Here is a 17,458-nt window from a genome sequence, read left to right on the forward strand (position 1 = left end):
ACACTCTCTCCCTCTCTCTCTGTCTCTCTCTCTCTCACCCACTCTCTCTCGCTCTCTCATTCACACTCTCTCTGTCTGTCTCTCACCCACACTCTCTCTCTCACACTCTGGATCTCTTATTTACCCTATATATCTTAACTGCCCTATACCTACACCGAAATAACCTATACTGCTTTCTTCCAGATCTAACTCTCGAGCTTCAAACGGAAGACATATGAATCCCCCCTAACCCAGAAGACAGGTAGGGAACACCCCCCCTCCAATGTATAACATTGCGGGAATGAGGGTACCTGGACATTGAGGGACAGCGGATCAGGTAAGATCCCAGGTGGGATTGCTGCTTTAGATATTGTGAAGCGGGGGCATCCAGGCACTAGTTATGGGGTTCAGGAAACTAGTCATTAACATCTGGCTTTTTTTCTAAATCCGACATTTACACACACACACACACACACACACACACACACACACACACACACACACACACACACACACACACACACACACACACACACACACACACACACACACGTAACAAGGACTAATTGTAGTATAATGTAATACAATATATAAACTAATGTCAAAGACGAATGTTGTTCTTACTAGGAATTTATTAATTAATTTTTTTTTAAAGCGGGGCTGGGGGCGGGGCTGGTGGCGGGGCTAGGTGGCGAGTAGATTTTTTGTTCGGCGAGTAGATTTTTGGGTGATTTGCCGACCACTGTGTATATATATATATATATATATATATATATATATATATATATATATATATATTTTTTTTTATATATATATTTATATATATATATATACATTCCAAGAGACACTGTTTTTAAGTAATCCTTGCTTCATTCATTGTAACATCGCCGGAAGAAGAGATCAGTGTATCTCGAAAGCTCGCACAAATAAAAGCATTTTGTTAGCCACAGAACGGTATCATCTATTTATTTTTTGATTATTGAAGCTCGGCTAACACGGTACTGATACCTCTACATGTATATATATATATATATATATATATATATATATATATATATATATATATATATATATATATATATATATATATATATATATATATATATATATATAGTCATGTGAAAAAGAACACCTTCTTTGAATTCCATTGTTTTAGATTTCAGGACATAATAACAATCATCTGTTCCTAAGCAGGTCTTAAAATTAGGTAATACAACCTCAGATGAACAACATCACATGACATATTACACGGTGTCATGATTTATTTAACAAAAATAAAGCCAAAATGGAGAAGCCATGTGTGAAAAACTAAATACACCTTAAGATTCAATAGCTTGTAGAACCACCTTTAGCAGCAATAACTTGAAGTGATTCTTTTCTGTATGACTTTATTAGTCAACACATCGTTGTGGAGGAATGTTGGCCCTCTCGTCTTTACAACGTTGCTTCAGTTCATTGAGGTTTGTGGGCAATTGTTTATGCACAGCTCTCTAAAGGTCCAGCTACAGCATTTCAATCGGGTTGAGGTCTGCACTTTGACTGGGCCATTGCAACACCACGATTCTTTTCTTTTTCAGCCATTCTGTTGTAGATTTGCTGGTGTGCTTGGGATCATTGTCCTATTGCATGACCCAATTTCGGCCAAGCTTTAGCTGTCGGACAGATGGCTTCACTTTTGACTCTAAAATACTTTGGTATACAGAGGAGTTCATGGTCGACTCAATGACTGCAAGGTTCCCAGGTCTTGTGGCTGCAAAAACAAGCCCAAATCATCAACCCTCCACCACCGTGCTTGACAGTTGGTATGAGGTGTTTGTTCTGATGTACTGTACTGTGTTTGGTTTTTGCCAAATGTGGCGCTGTGCATTATGGCCAAACATCTCCACTTTGGTATCGTCTGTCCAAAGGACATTGTTGTAGAAGTCTTGTGGTTTGTTCAGATGCAACTTTGCAAACCTGAGCCGTGCTGCCATGTTCTATTTAGAGAGAAGAGGCTTTCTCCTGGCAACCCTTCCAAACAAACCATACAGTACTTGTTCAGTCTTTTTCTAATTGTACTTTCATGAACTTTAACATTTAACATTTAACATGCTAACTGAGGTGGTCACACTTGCTGATGATCAATTAATCAAGGGCATTTGATTAGCAGCACCTGTCTGCTAGTTAGCATCATAATTCCTATGGAAGCAGTAGAGGTGTACTTAGTTTTTCACACATAACTTCTCCATTTTGGCTTTATTTTTGTTAAATAAATCATGACACAGTGTAATATGTCATGTGTTGTTGTTCATCTGCGGTTGTATTTACCTAATTTTTGATTTGATTTGATTTACCTAATTAATGATTGTTATTATGTCCTGATTTGTTAAACCATGGAATTCAAAGAGGGTGTACTTTCTTTTTCACGTGACTCTATATATATATATAAAAGAATACATGTAAAATGCTTCCTTTGTCATCTGGGAAAGGAATATAATCCTAGAGGTCTGCTGCACAAAGAACATGAAAGCTCAAGTCCACATCAAAATACCCATAAAGAGAGTGCTAATGAACTCTGGTGATAAAAAATGGCTATGAGACTCTTAAAGTGAAAAAGATGACCTTACAGCTTAATGCTCAATAAAAGATTTGATTGCAGTTCTCCGAAGATGCTTACACATAACATACTGTATGTAGAAATAAACAATAATATAGTGCAGTTTGTCTATATTTTGTTTGGATTTAAGTAGAGCAGGGGGGGAAAGTCCACTCCCACACTCCTGGTAGTATAACAGGCAGTGATGGGTTAAACTCACAGGTATAACAAAGGTGTGTACTGTACTGTACATTCCTAGTGTAAAATCCTCTGTATCTCAGAAAATCCTCTCTCCATATTATAAAAAAGAAAGGCAAGACATGGTGCAATACCTTTTATACAGTTAAGAACCAAGTAAAACACAAGTGGAGATAAACTCACATTCTCATCTTTGTCAAATTTGCATTTAGACCACTCAGGGTTAAACAACAGAACAGCAAACATCCCCAAATGGAGTAGATGCCTTCCCCCTGCTCCTCCGCACATTGCTGTGATAGCACTTCCTGCTTGTGGCGCACAGAGTTTGCCTCGGTCAACAATCACCCAACGCATTTCACTGCCTCAAGCAGCTTCCTCAGGGATCAGTAGATCATTACCACTAGCTAAATTAACCCAGTATGTGCCAAATATAATGAACACAACATATATTACATTCAAGATGTACAGACGAAACCACAACTATTCTAAAGCTTGCCTTAAACTAGCCCGGTTACATTCTGGGTATGTGCTGGGTGTAACCTGGCTAGTTTAAGGCAAGTTTAAGGCATTTCTGCATTGACTAATGCCCCATAGGATTAACACAGCAGGGGTTCCTGGCAGTCCCATTCAGTTTGAATGGGACTGCCAGGGACCCCCGCTGTTAATCTGATGGGCCATTAATCAATGCAGAAATGCCGTGTCTAGTTTAAGGCAAGTTTAAGAAGGCATGTACCCAGCATGAACCTGGGTGTACCTGGGTCTTTTTGGTGATTGCCACTGGTTTGTGTTAGAATAGTCGCAGTCTCTGTTGTATACAGGGACGCAGATATAATAGTAACAACATTAAAATATTATACAGTACCTACAATAAAATACAGATATTTATATAACAAAAAATACAATGGGAGTAAATAAAATACAGCATACCCTTTAATGCAGATGTTTATATAATGAAAAATGATCCTCATCTTCTAAACATACATGCTGGGAGTGAACACTAGTCATTTAAAAAACACATACTGTAGATTGGACCACATGAAATGTATTAAAATAATAAATGTACAAAAATATAAAACATATACATACAAAATGCAATCCATAAAAGGGGAGATATGATATAGTTTTCAGAAAATCGCATAACAATGGGAGAGAAGAATAAATACAAAAGAAAGAGGCATTAGTGGGATTCATGGGGTTGATAAATACTCTAGTGTCATAAATATGGCACTATACATAATCTGACATCTTGATAGCTGATAGACATATCTGAATTGCAAACACATAATAGATAAAACATCCTGAAGCCTTACATACTTCAGCAGTAACATGGATATTGAGACGCGGGATGCAGCAGTTTCTAGCTCTACAATTTCCAGTCTTGTAGTGACCACCCCATGTGATAAGCCCATATTTATCTTTAATCTTGTACGTGCTGTTTTACTCTTTCATTGTTCATTTTAATACCTCTGTAAGAGTTGTGCACTCTTTTCATGTTTTTGTTTTTGCTCATGTATCTGAAATTCTTAAAACAGAATGTTACATCCCCATCAATTACACTTGGATTAAAGATATTACATTTTTACTGCACATTTTTTCTTTAAAAAGTCTTATACCACAAAAAAGAATTTACAGTATATTTATAATTTTCTAATGCAAAAACTAAAAACTGAAATATGCATAGAGTTAAAAATTAGTCCAATTACTGTTTTCTTATCCAACTCAGTGCAATGTACCACTCAAGACATGTTTTTGCTAGGCAACCCTTTAATTGTAGGACAAACATTGAAAATGAGTTTGCTTACTGGCTTCAAATCAAGATTATCATTTAATTTAACAACATATTTCTTCTGATTTAATATAATAATTATTTAGCTAAGACCATAAATAACAAAGGCTTTTGTGAATTTCTCCATAAGCAAAGAAGGTTGATTAACCCTTTCACTGTCGTAAGAATGGTGAAACTCAAGTGCCGTCGGTCTTCCAAGATCACGACCACTTGCTCACTTTGGGTACTAAACATGTGGTCTCAGCTAAAGATGAGCAAAGTTTTCTCAGAAATTTGAATCTACCGTGGATTTCCTGATTTTTTCTCAAAAAGGTAAATTCCTTTTATTTCTATGAATGAAGATCCCCAGACTGAGTCACATTTTTTAAAATGTCAAAATGCAGATGTGAGAGAGCACCCAAACACATATATGTCCCCTCAAAATAACATATGGAGAGATACCTGTGCTAAAAAAGTAGCATACTGGAGACATATGAGAGGTATGCAAAATATATTTAAATGGCTCACATCGCACACTTCCTAAAAGACTTTCTAGAAGAACTATATTGACAAGTCTAAGGCACCTTAAGAGGAATGGTATATTGGTGTCAGGCCCAACAGGATCAGAAAACAAAACCTCTGCTATTCTGGGCAGCAGCTCTAGCAGTATGAGCTAAACCAGCTCCTGGTTGACACTACTGTCTTAGAATACATTTGAGCTCTACTTCTCACTGTTCACACCTTAAGTTCCCTCCCTCGGTTTCCTTAAAATCTGTATACTTGTGCCTTTTTCCTTATCAAAGATGTGTGTCCAACCAGATACCGTTCTGTTTAATTCTAGCCAAAGATGGAATCCTTATAGAGGTTTATTTCATTGTGAGGAATCTGGTTTCGGGCACGGTAATATTACTAGATTTGCGTTTGTCAGTTGTAATTCAGTTGTTCCTTCCTGAATTTTGTGGAAAGCCGATTGTAGCACTGGGGCATAATTGCAGGTGTGCTTATAGCAACGTACAGCTTGCTTGATTGTGACATACAGTAAGACCTACAGACGAGCCAACGAGTATTCTAAAACTTGCCTTAAACTTGCCTTAAACTAGCCAGGTACATGCTGGGTACATTTCAGTGACATTTCTGCAGAGACTAATGGCCCATCGGATTAACACAGCAGGGGTCCCTGGCAGTCTCATTCAGTTTGAATGGGACTTCCAGGGACCCCCGCAGTTAATCCGTTGGGCCATTAGTCTCTGCAGAAATGTCACTGAAATGTTGCAGCATGTACCCAGCATGTACCCAGCATGTACCTGGGTCTTTTTGGTAATTGCCACTGATTTGTTTTAGAATAACCTTCGGCACTACAGTATATCTGGACTGAATCATACAAGCAGCTTCCTTCATTTTCTTATAGCATCTTTGCTGCTGATACTTCCTAATATTTGGCTGGACCACAATTACATATTGCTTCAAAATTTTCATATTTCTTTCTTTGTCGTTGCATTCTCCCTATTGACTGGTGAAGCCAGACTGGTTTATTCTGGTGTTAAAGCTGACAAGCCTTTGTTTCTTTCTAACCTTCCTTGGATAAGAGTCTTGTATTATCTTTGAAGTGTTTGAATGCTTCTCTTCTTTCAGAGTCTGCACCTGTCTTTCAGAGTCTGCTCTGATCTGAGAAAGTTCTAATTGAAGACATAGGGATTTTTTATTTTCCTGCTCCAATGGGCCCTCTGCTTCTTTCTATGCTAACTGCACTTCCAACTTTTCTTGTTGGATTTGGTTCTTCACCTTTTTTTCATTGTGAAGCTTCTCATTTCCTTAACTGATTTGATTAGTCCGATATGAAACCTCCTCGGTCGGGTTTCTGTTCTCACTTTTTACAGTCTCTATAATATTCAGGACCTTTCCACAATCATGCTTTAATTTACACACCTCTGTGCTGCGACTTGGGATTTCCTGGTGTTAGACAACTAGCTCTGTGCTGAGAGAGTGAAGCTCCTCCTGAGAGACATCCAGATCAGTACTGAGAATGCAAACTTCTTTTTGAGAGACTTCCAGCTGTGTACCAAGTGTGAAATTCCATTTGAGTGATTTCCAGTTCTGTGCTAAGACCGCTGACTTCCTGGCGAGAGATATCAAGCTTCAGCTGAGAGTGTGAAACTCTTACTGAGAGATTTCCAGCTTTGTATGGAGACTGCAAATCTCTCTCTGAAAGACTCCCATGTCTGCACTGAGACTGCAAAACGTCTGAGAGATTCCAAGCTCTTTGCTGAGCCTTTGAGACTCCTTCTGAGAGTTAAAACTCTATACTGACTGAGTTCCTTCTTCCAAGAAACTTCCAGCTCTGCCTGAGCTTCCTCGTACTTCTGTTTCCAGTCAGCAATCACTTCATCAGAGTGACTCTGGTTCTTATACATGATGGTAATAATAGCGTTCACCATCAACAAATTTGTCACCAATTGAGCAAGCCTTTCATCCTATGCTGCCTGTTGCTAGGTTTGGAGTTGGGTGTGCTGTTCAATGTGCTGCCATAGTACAGTAGGTCAGTTTGCTTGGCCTGCTTGTACAGAAACTCTTTTAACAATTGTTTCTGGTCTGTTTGCCATGAATTTTCAGGGTTGGTCAAGGGATCATCACTTATTTGTCCCGGCTCTGGTTCCCTGGTATGGTTTGTTGAGGGTTTCTCACTTTCAGAACTGGACAGACACTTGTTTGGGGTACACAACTTCTTCCCCTGTGGAGATTCTGCCATTACCAGGATGAATCTTCCATTCACTTTAGGCTGCAGGACATCTCGTCCCCCTTCTAATGTTGTATGGTAATCTGCTGACGTGTTTGCAACTTCCACGGTAAGCTGAGAACCTTCTTTCTTTTTCTTCTTCTTTCTCTAAACTCTAGAAGACTCTGGCACATCAGGGATACCGATGTCCCCTTTTTGCTTGACACTTTGCAGTTTCACTGCACACACCATGCTTTACTTGCAGTTCCAGTATTATGTGGCAATATTCTACTTCAGCTGGGCCTACCTTTGCTAGGAACGTTCATGTTCCAGGATGTAAGAACATGATTCTCCCCTGTTTTCAGGCACCCCAATATACTACGGGTGGTTCGCTGGCGCATCTCGTTTCTGGCACCATATAAGAGACATCCGCATCATCATCAAAAGGCCTGAAGGGACACTCTTTCATGTCATTAATTTTGCCCTACTGTACATTCTGGCACTTTCAGGTGTATTCTTCACTCTGCCTTCAGGAGGTGCTCTTGCGTCAATATTCTCTGCATATGCAGAGTTTGTAACTCTCCAGGTGTCTCTGTGTACCTATTTTTTTCTGAGTGGATTCCAAGGACAATTAAAAGATCAAAATAACAATCATAAGTAAGACGGGGTAGACAAAGTCAGAAAAGTTGATGGAGCAACATGGAGAAGAGAGGCTTGCAATCACAGTACCTGGAAGATCACTGGGGAGACCTTCATCCAGCAGTACTGTATGTAGATACAGGGTGTGTGTATGTATGTATATAGAGTATGTATGTATATATAATGTATATGTAAATACAGCGGTAATTCTAAAAAATTGGTCCAAGTTTTTTTAATGACTCCACATTTGAACATACTGTAGTTATGTTAACCTTTAGCAAATCTAGCCCAATGTGCTTTTTCATTTTAGACTTTATCGGCTAGGAAATCATAAGACTTAATAATTAAGCAATTAGAGGGAATATTTTGTTAAATGCCACAAGGGCAGTTATACAGTAAGTTGAAACTTTCTACTGTAGATTAGGAAATAACAACTTGAATCCCAGAATAATAACCCTGTGTCCATGTATATTTTAACCATAGGTTAACTAGACATAGATACCAACCGGTAATTAAGGATTTAAAGAAATTGTTTTTTTTTCAATCAATTGTGCTATTCTAACACAAACAAAATGGCAAGTATATGAGTAGCATACTCACTAATATACTGGCAGATACTAAAGGAAAATGTCCTACACCCAAGTTATAAACAACACAGAAAATTACAGGCTGACTGAATGGTGCATTCTTGCAATTACAATGTTTGTTACACTACTTTATCATCAACTTTATTAAAATGGTTCAGATTTACCCACATATTGTAAGTCTCTGTGGTGTCTGTTTAAGAGACAATAAGTACATGCTACACTTGGGACACTATTACTCCATAGAAACCCATAATTACATTCAAAACTTAAATGTATTTTTGCTATTACAGTATTTGTATTTTGTACTGTAAGTGTAGTGTTGTACTGTAAGTGTAGTGCATGATGGAAGGTTTATATAAACATATTTATATTTCCTCTTTTATAGAGAGAAAATGTCCTTTTCTATAAAACCAATTATAAACTGATATAGCTTACGTACAATGTCTTTCTCTAGTATTATTTGAAGTAATTTTACATGTATGCCTTTTCCTGTCACAGTGCAGTGCCCACCCAATCTGAAGCTCTGTGCTAATTCTGTAACCTGCATACAACAAGTTCTATTTTGTGATGGAGTGACAGATTGTCCAGATGGCTCAGATGAATATAACAAAACATGTGGTAAGAGATACAAAATAAATGTAATTTAATTCCCTATTAAACTGTCTCTCATATCTACAGTAACATACTATTATTGTTTCTTTCTACTAGCCAGGAATCCAAAACTGACATGGCTGGAACTGGGCAAAAGATATGGGGTAAAATGTACATCTGTACATCTGTCTACGGTATTATTAATTACATAGAATCTTGTATAGACTGAGTTTAAATCCTGTCTAAAACGTATCTCCTTTCAGTAAGCAAGTCATTCTCACATGGTTGAGTCCTAGCAATGGACTATTTTTCAAAGGGTCACTTTCACTACACTCTTATTTTAACAGATTAAAACATGCTAGTGCAATCAAGAAGCTTAAAATACTTGCTGACACTAATTACAAAGTATCCCCTAAAGTATCCCCTGAAACTTAATTGACCTCTGAAATACATTCTAATATATTTGAATGATTTACATTACATGCTAAAGGGACAAGGGCTCCACAAGTAAAACAAACAAAAAAAGTAATTGCCAATCTTTGACTAACTTTTCAGTAAAGATTTAGTGAATGTATCAGGAAACTTAGCATACTATAAGATATATGAAGAAATATAATATATTGTACTACTGTAAAACACTTATGGCATAGCACCACTTAGTGATTATGGCCCTAAGACTAAAGATGGGAAATTGTGTCAAAATTCTAGCTACAAATTCTTTGCGATATTTTGAAGACAATTTGATCAGCAGACTGATATTTACACGTGGTTTTAACTGTAAAATGTTATGAGGGCAAATTACTTTCAGACCAACATCATTTTTTCTTTGCCCCCCTCCTTTTACAAATGTGTAGGCATTCAATTTTGATTGTTTATACATTCAATTCAACCTGAAGTTCCAGTCCTTGGAGAGAGAGGGAGAGATGATGAAAGAGAGGGAGATGGGGGGAGAAACAGAGGGGAGAAGAGAGGGGTAGAAGGGAAAGAGAGGAGGGGAGGGAAAGAGAGGAGAGGGGCAGATAGGAGGAGGGATAAATAAGGGGGGAGAAAGAGGGGGAGGGACGGAGAGGGGAGAGAAAGAGGGGAAAGCGAGAGAGAGATGGGAAAAGAGAATAGAGATGGGATATAGAGGAGAGAGGGGAAAGAGAGAGGGGGATGAGAGAGTGGAAGAGAGAGGAAAGAGGGGGCAAAGGGAGAGGTAGAGAGTTAGGGGGAAATAGAGGGGAGAGTGAGAGGGAAAGAGAAAGGAGATGAGAGGAGGGAAGAGAGTGAGAGGGAGGAGAATGAGGGAGGAGAGTGAAAGAGAGGGGAAGGGAGAGATGGGGAGAGACAGAGGGGCGGAAAGTGAGATGGAGGTACAGTAGAGAGAGATGGGGAGAGTGAAGAGAGAGAGAGAGTGAGAGAGGGGTGAGAGATGGGGGGAAAGGTAGGAGGAGGAAAGATAAGGGGAGGGAGATTAGAGAGAGAGAGTGAGAGACAGATGGGGATGGAGAGAGAAGGCGAAGTGAAGAGAAGGGTGAGAGAGAAAGAGAGAGAGGGAGTGAGGGAGTGAGGGAGAGATGGGTGAGAGATGGGTGAGAGAGAGGGGGAAGGGAGAGATGGGGTAGAGAGAGGGGGAAGGGAGATATGGGAAGACAGAGGGAGTAGAAAGAGGGGAAAGAGAGGGTGGAGAGAATGAGGAAAGAGAGTTAGGGGTGAAGGAGAGAGAAGCTGGAAGAGAGAGGAAAAAGGAGAAGAGCGAGAGGAAGTCGAAAGGGAAGGGAGAGAGGGGAGGAGAGAGAGATGGGAGGGGGAGATGGGGAGAGAGAAGGAGAGAAAGGGGACATAGAGAATAGGGGTAGGGAGTGATGGAAAGAGAGAGAAGAGAGAAGAGAGAGAGAGAGAGAGAGAACAGGGGGAGAGAGTGAGGTGGGAGAGAAGGGAAGGGAGAGTAAGGAGAGTGGAAGGGAGAGTAAGGAGAGGGAGAGTAGAGAGGGATGAGTTAGAGGGGGAGGGAGAGCAGGAAATTAAAATAGAGGGGGAGAGAAAGAGAGTGGTGAGGGAGAGAGAGGGGAGAGAGAGAGAGAAAGATACACAACTTTTTTTATTTTTTGGCATATATTCTTGTGTAGTTACCAGCTCATATACTCATATTTATTTATTGAAATATTTTTCAAAATCACATCCAAAAGATATCTACTGTATATACAGTACTGTACTTGTGACATTCAGTCATCATGGAAAGGTTTGGTCACACCAGAGTGCAGAAAACAGCAGATCACAAGAGAGGGGGGAGGTTACGAGAGCGAGGGGGGAGGAGATGAGAGAGAGAGAGAGGGGGGAGGAGACGAGAGAGAGAGAGAGAGGGGGGAGGAGACGAGAGAGAGAGAGTGAGAGAGAGAGGGAGGAGACGAGAGAGAGAGAGAGAGAGAGAGAGAGAGGGTGGGGGAGGAGACGAGAGAGATAGAGAGAGTGTGGGGGGGATGAGATGAGAGAGAGGGGGGGAGGAGACGAGAGAGAGAGAGATGGGGGAGAGAGAGATGGGGGAGAGAGAGAGATGTGGGAGAGAGAGAGATGGGGAGAGAGAGAGATGGGGGAGAGAGAGAGATCGGGAGAGAGAGAGATGGGGGAGAGAGAGAGATGGGGGAGGGAGGGGGAATGTTTTACTAGAATCCCAAGTCCTATACTGTATATATCCCCAACCCCCCTTCTCTAGTGGAGAGACTATGGTAATAGTGGTAATTAAATATACTTTGCATATCTTATTAGCATATATCCAAAGTGTTAATTTTTGTGCGTAGGTGTCTCTCCACGTGTTGTTTGAAGATGGGTTTGAGGGGATATATATAGCAATTGGGACTCTTATAAGTTCCCAGTGCTATATACTGTATATCCCCTGTATATATCCCCATGGATACTGCTCTCTCTACTTCACTTACACTATAGGCAATGAAGAGCTTAGCAAGTTTATCTCAACAAATAACACAAAAAAATTCAATTGAATCATCCTTCTCAATTAATAACAATTTTCAATTACTTTATGTGTAGTAGAAAAATCAGTGAAGAGAACAATGAGAGAGAATCAATTATTATAGCTTCAATTTGTGTATTTCAGAAACAACACAATCTGATGCAGCTACTGTATGTCAAACTGGGATAGTACATTAATTGCAAATGTTGCAAGAAGTATTTATTTAATGGTAATAATATAAATGGTTCCTCAAGTCAGAATAAACAGTGAAAACTCAAGAGGAAAGTACCACTTGAAATAATAAAGTTTTTAAAAAAATGTAAAAACCTGCCAAAACATTGATATTACAAAAGTAGATTATTCTTTCCAAAAGAGAACTGCGGAAGTGGAAAACTCAAAATCTAACATATATTGTTATCACCTCAGGACTTTGCTGACTATTTCAAGAAAAAGGTGGAATCCATACATCAAGACATCCCCTCTGTATTCTCTTCCTATCCCATACCTCTTCCTTACTCTCATCCTACTGTCCTCTACTCTTTTTCCGCTGTCACAGAGGATGATGTATAATTGCTGATCTCCTCTTCTCCCTCTACCACTTGCCCCCATTCCCTCTCATCTCCTAAAACCTCTTTCTACTACTCTAAACCCTACACTCACACATATTTTTAACTCCTCTCACAGCTCTGGTGCCTTTTCCTCCTCCTTCGAACATGCAACAGTAATAACATTAACCAAAAACAGCTAGCTTGACCCTATATGTCTCTCTATCTATTGTCTTGTCTCCTGCCTGCCTTTTTTGCTCTAAACTCGTTGAACGCCTTGTATTCTCTTGCATGCTCCATTTTATCACCTCCAATTATCTATTAGATCCTCTAAAATCTGGCTTCCGCACTGCTCACTCCACTGAAACAGCCCTCACTAAAATAACTAATGGCCTCCATGCTGCCAAAGACAAATGTCTCTACACTCTGCTCATATTGCGGCCTCTCTCCAGCCTTTGATACTGTGGACAACCCTCTTCTCCTTCACATTCTCCTTACTCTTCTTATCCGTAACAAAGCTCTATCCTGGATATCTTCTTATCTCTCCCATTGCACTTTCATTGTCTCATTCGCTAACACCTCCTCCTCTATCAATCTCTCTGTGGTGGTCTGTCCTGGGACCTCTTCTCTTTTATCTTTACCCACACTCTCTATAGGTGACCTTATCACATCTCTTGGGTTCAAAGATCACCTTTATGCTGATGACACCGAAATGTACTTTTCAACTTCTGACCTTACACCTGCTGAACATACCAATTTTTCTTAATGTCTCTCCACTATATCATCCTGGATGGCCTTCTTCTGACTCAAACGTAACATGTTGATAAAGGAGTTCTTCAAACCAATGTAGCATGATGGTTGGTCGCATTGTTGACACGGAATCTGCCACGGGAATGGGCATGGTTCTGTGTGCTTGTGGCGTCCCTGCAACCAGACTAAAGGCTGATCAGGATTAACACAGCGGGGTCCTGCTTCTGATTGGGGCTCCCGCTCTGTTAGTCTTACCGGGCTTCATCAGTCTTAAAGAGATGAGCATTGAGAGTAGACAGAATCACACTCTCCCTACGCACCTCTAACATGCGACCTCGTGACACTACATACAAGGGCCTGTAACCCAGGAAGCAGGGGTTCCCTTAGACTGGAATTAATGCGGTTCAGCCCTGGAGACCCCTGCTTCAATTCTGTTTTATTAAAATAAAAGAAGAGCAATCTCTTGTTAGATGGGCACAGGGAGAGTGACTGATTCTGTCTGCTCTTGATGCGCATCTCTTACAGACTGATGCAGCTCGGTAGGTTTCACAAAGCAGGAGTCCCATGCAGAATAAGGGACCCCAGGTTTGTTAATCATGATTGGGTCATTCCTCTCTGCCAAGCACAGTGCCGTGAAAGCTTGACTCTTGATCCACAGTTCACCAGCACATGTCCTGCGACTTCTAATAGATATTATTTCCTCCAAAACTATGCCCCTACTTTCTACATTACTGATGGAAGCAATAGCATAAACCCTTTAACACAAGCACGCTGCCTAGTGGTCATATTTGACCTCTCTCACATTCAAAATATAGCTAAAATCTGTTGTTTTTTCCTCCACAATATTGCAAAAATACGCCCTTTCCTCTGGTGCTATACGCTAAAACTCTGATGCACGCCCTCATTCTCTCCCATCTCGACTATTGTAACCTCCTACTGTCCGGCCTTTCTGACTCTCCTGGCTTCCTATCAAATTCTGTATCACACACATAAATCTCCTCTTCGCTATTAAGGGTAAACACTGTTCTGCCCCTCCTTACATCTCAGTCCTAATTTCTCGCTATACAGCATCCCGACTTGCGCTCTACTCAAGGATGTCTTCTCTCTACTGCTTTTGTATCTAAAGCCCTCTCCCATCTTAAACAATTCTCACTCCCAACACCTCTGGAATGCTCTTCCCCTCAATATACAGTACTACTAGCACCCGCTCCATCCACCTTTAAAACCTATCTTAAAACCAACCTCTTTAACAATGCATATGGGTAGCTCTGTGGCTGATACTATACACTGCCTACATTGACCTTGGCCCCTTGCAGACGAATTACCAAAACACCTTCCTACTATCCCTGTATGTTCTGCCTACTTACTACTCCTTTTCCTAATGTTACTTTTACGTCTGAAGAGCTTAATTCCATTATGTGTTCTTTGTACAGTATATGTTATTTATATTATTATGTCACGTGTATTACTGTTGTGAAGCGCTATGTACATTAATGGCGCTATATAAATAAAAACACGCATACATACACATAAATGTAGACGAATAATATAAAAAAAATCACAGCCTGAAATTGGTTTGTAGAAACATGTTACTCATGTCTAAATTCTTTGGGGCATGTATTTTCATAAAATATATACTTTCAGGGGGGTATTTTAATGCTATACAGTAGTTTTGCCTTGCCAATGATGCTGTGCACCTTTTGTTTTCAGCTCTTACAATCTTTAAGGCATTAAGAGCTTTGGGCAGTTTTTATAATAATTAGAATAACTTTATCTATTTATGTATTTGGTATCCGCGTACTCAGGAGACACAGGCCAATAACTTTTAATATTCCTTTGCATGTTTACACTAAGCTGGTAGGAGAAATGATGTTAGTGGTCTGATATTTTCCTCGTTAATGTACGCTAATATTTTCAATTCAGAATCCCCGTCAGACATTTTTGTGGGGAAACACATGCTATCCGTATTTGAATTACATTCTGAATTCAGAGAATGTATTCTTGGGTCATTTTATTCCAGAGTATAGTTTTGCCTTGCCAATTATAACGTGTACCTTTTGCATCCATCACTTAAAATCAATACGTAAAGAGCTTTACATACAGTAATCCTACTATTTTGGTATCTTTATGACGCGACCAAAAAAATGTGAGCCCTATGCTATGCTTTTCACCTCTTTGATTTTTACTTACAGTATCTATTCACTTGATTTACTTTATATCTAAAAATAACAAACTTGTTAGATCTCCTGACAAAAGGTAAACATATATTTACAACCAACTTTGTTTTGAGCTGATGCAAAAAAAAAAGACAATATGAGTTTGATTCATATAATCAGTATTTTGATTCAAATATTAGTATTTTGCCCTAATTTAATGTTGATCCCTAATTTACAGAGGTTACCATAGTTACCTTTAAACTGCAATGGCTGCTGGGGACAGCTTCCATTTTAACCTCCCTGACATTTAATATTTCAAACATTTATAATACCCGAATGAAGCATCAGATTTGAAAAATAAAAACAGATTTAGAAATGCCAAGAAGAATAACAAAAAAAAAAATCAGTAAGTACTGCTGCTTTAAACAGCTCTGTTAAATGTATTACTGATTTTGATTTCCATGTACCCTTCTTGATTTGAAAAGCAATGTACTGTAGGTTTAAAGGAAAAGAAGCTTTACTTTATTGTAAGTTCTTTTTTTTTATAGCCAAACTAAAAGCTATGTTTAGGATAAAAGGGTTGGAAATTGATTTCCACTAGATTCTTGCCAGAATAACAACGGTACAAAGTGGTGTCATTTTATACAATTTTTTTCAAGGCATTATCCTGTCCTACAATTGGTACAATTTGTCAGTAAATATAATAAAGGTAAGTGCAGGAAATAAGTAGGATATTGGCTATTTAAATTAGCCATTTTATTGAAATCACACCAATATTTTCTGACCCCCAAAATAATTCCTACTAAGAGAAGACAGAGCACAATATTGTACATGTTTGAAATAGTTCCATATATCATTAAAAAATATAAATCCTTTTATTTCTCTCAAACTGAGATCAACAATGACAATAATTAAATCGGGTTGGAAAATTCATATTTGTTAGTGTAATGCATTAAAACATTTATGTGCCCCATTATAAAACCAGTGTAGGTAACCAGTCAGTAGTAAGCCACACATCTTTGTCATTATCTCCATACTAGTTCTAGGCACTCTGTAGTAGCAGTGCTCTGACCGTAAGGGAGTGGATTCCAGCAGGAACCCCAGGAGCAGACCTGAGAACAGAATAACCAGAGCACAGAACTCAGCAATTACCTGGGCATGGTGAATCGTTTAGTGGACGCTGGGGCATGCTTGAAGTATTCTCAAAGGAGAAGAATCACTTGAGTAAATCGGGATTCTCTCATATCCAGTAGAGAGGGCATGTACCTCACACTAGTATATCCCCAAAACTGCTACCAATGACTGGAATTCTTTTAGGTGGTGAGGGGGGTACTATCAGCAGGCCTATCATGCTGAGAAATATGGGGTTAATGAGAAGCATGTCTGGCTAAACGATAACAGGCCCAGTACAATAGCCATTAACTAGGTGTTGCAGGATCAATGCACAGAGTGGGAGAGAGGTTGCACCATGTGACTTTAGTAGTTATGCAATATACTGTAGTCCAAAGTGGCTGTTCAGGTTGTTATCGGATAAAAACTCCAATTGAAGTCAAAGGGAGTTGTTTCCAAATAATGACCCAAATGGCAACTTTGGACTATACTGAATTATCACCTTCAAGTTCCTATTGTTTAGTTTACCCAAGAGGGATAAGAGAAATTATGAAAGATATTTTATATTTGATCACAGTTTGTTCCATCTTTCAGCTTCACTTGTAGATAATATATTGAAAGGAGAATGCCACAAGTGTATTCAAAAACTTGGGTAATTTCTTACCCAATCCTTAATATGTTTCCTACTGTAAATGATCTCTGGTGTTATTTTAATATTTCCCTCCCTATTTTGTTGTTTTTGCCATCATTTTGTAAATATCCAAAAATAAACTAAACAAAATCAAGTTTTTACAAACCATATTAAAACAAGAAAAAAATTAGAACCAAAAAGTCAAACAAAACCAAAGCACCATTTTTTTTCATAACCTAATCCAAAACACATTTTAGTCCATCTTTAGC

At 39.1% G+C, this 17,458-nt stretch overlaps 1 protein-coding gene across 1 annotated transcript in view; it reads left to right on the plus strand.

The window, feature by feature from the left end:
* The window catches only part of TMPRSS15 (transmembrane serine protease 15), a 275,564-nt gene that overhangs the window by 43,393 nt on the left and 214,713 nt on the right, over window positions 1-17,458 (plus strand). Inside the window, exon 6 of the mRNA XM_075593956.1 lies at window positions 8,955-9,074. Coding sequence (XP_075450071.1) covers window positions 8,955-9,074 — 120 coding nt within the window. The remainder of the gene's footprint in view (window positions 1-8,954; window positions 9,075-17,458) is intronic.

Source organism: Ascaphus truei, chromosome 3, assembly GCF_040206685.1.
Source record: "Ascaphus truei isolate aAscTru1 chromosome 3, aAscTru1.hap1, whole genome shotgun sequence".
Lineage (NCBI taxonomy): Eukaryota > Metazoa > Chordata > Amphibia > Anura > Ascaphidae > Ascaphus > Ascaphus truei.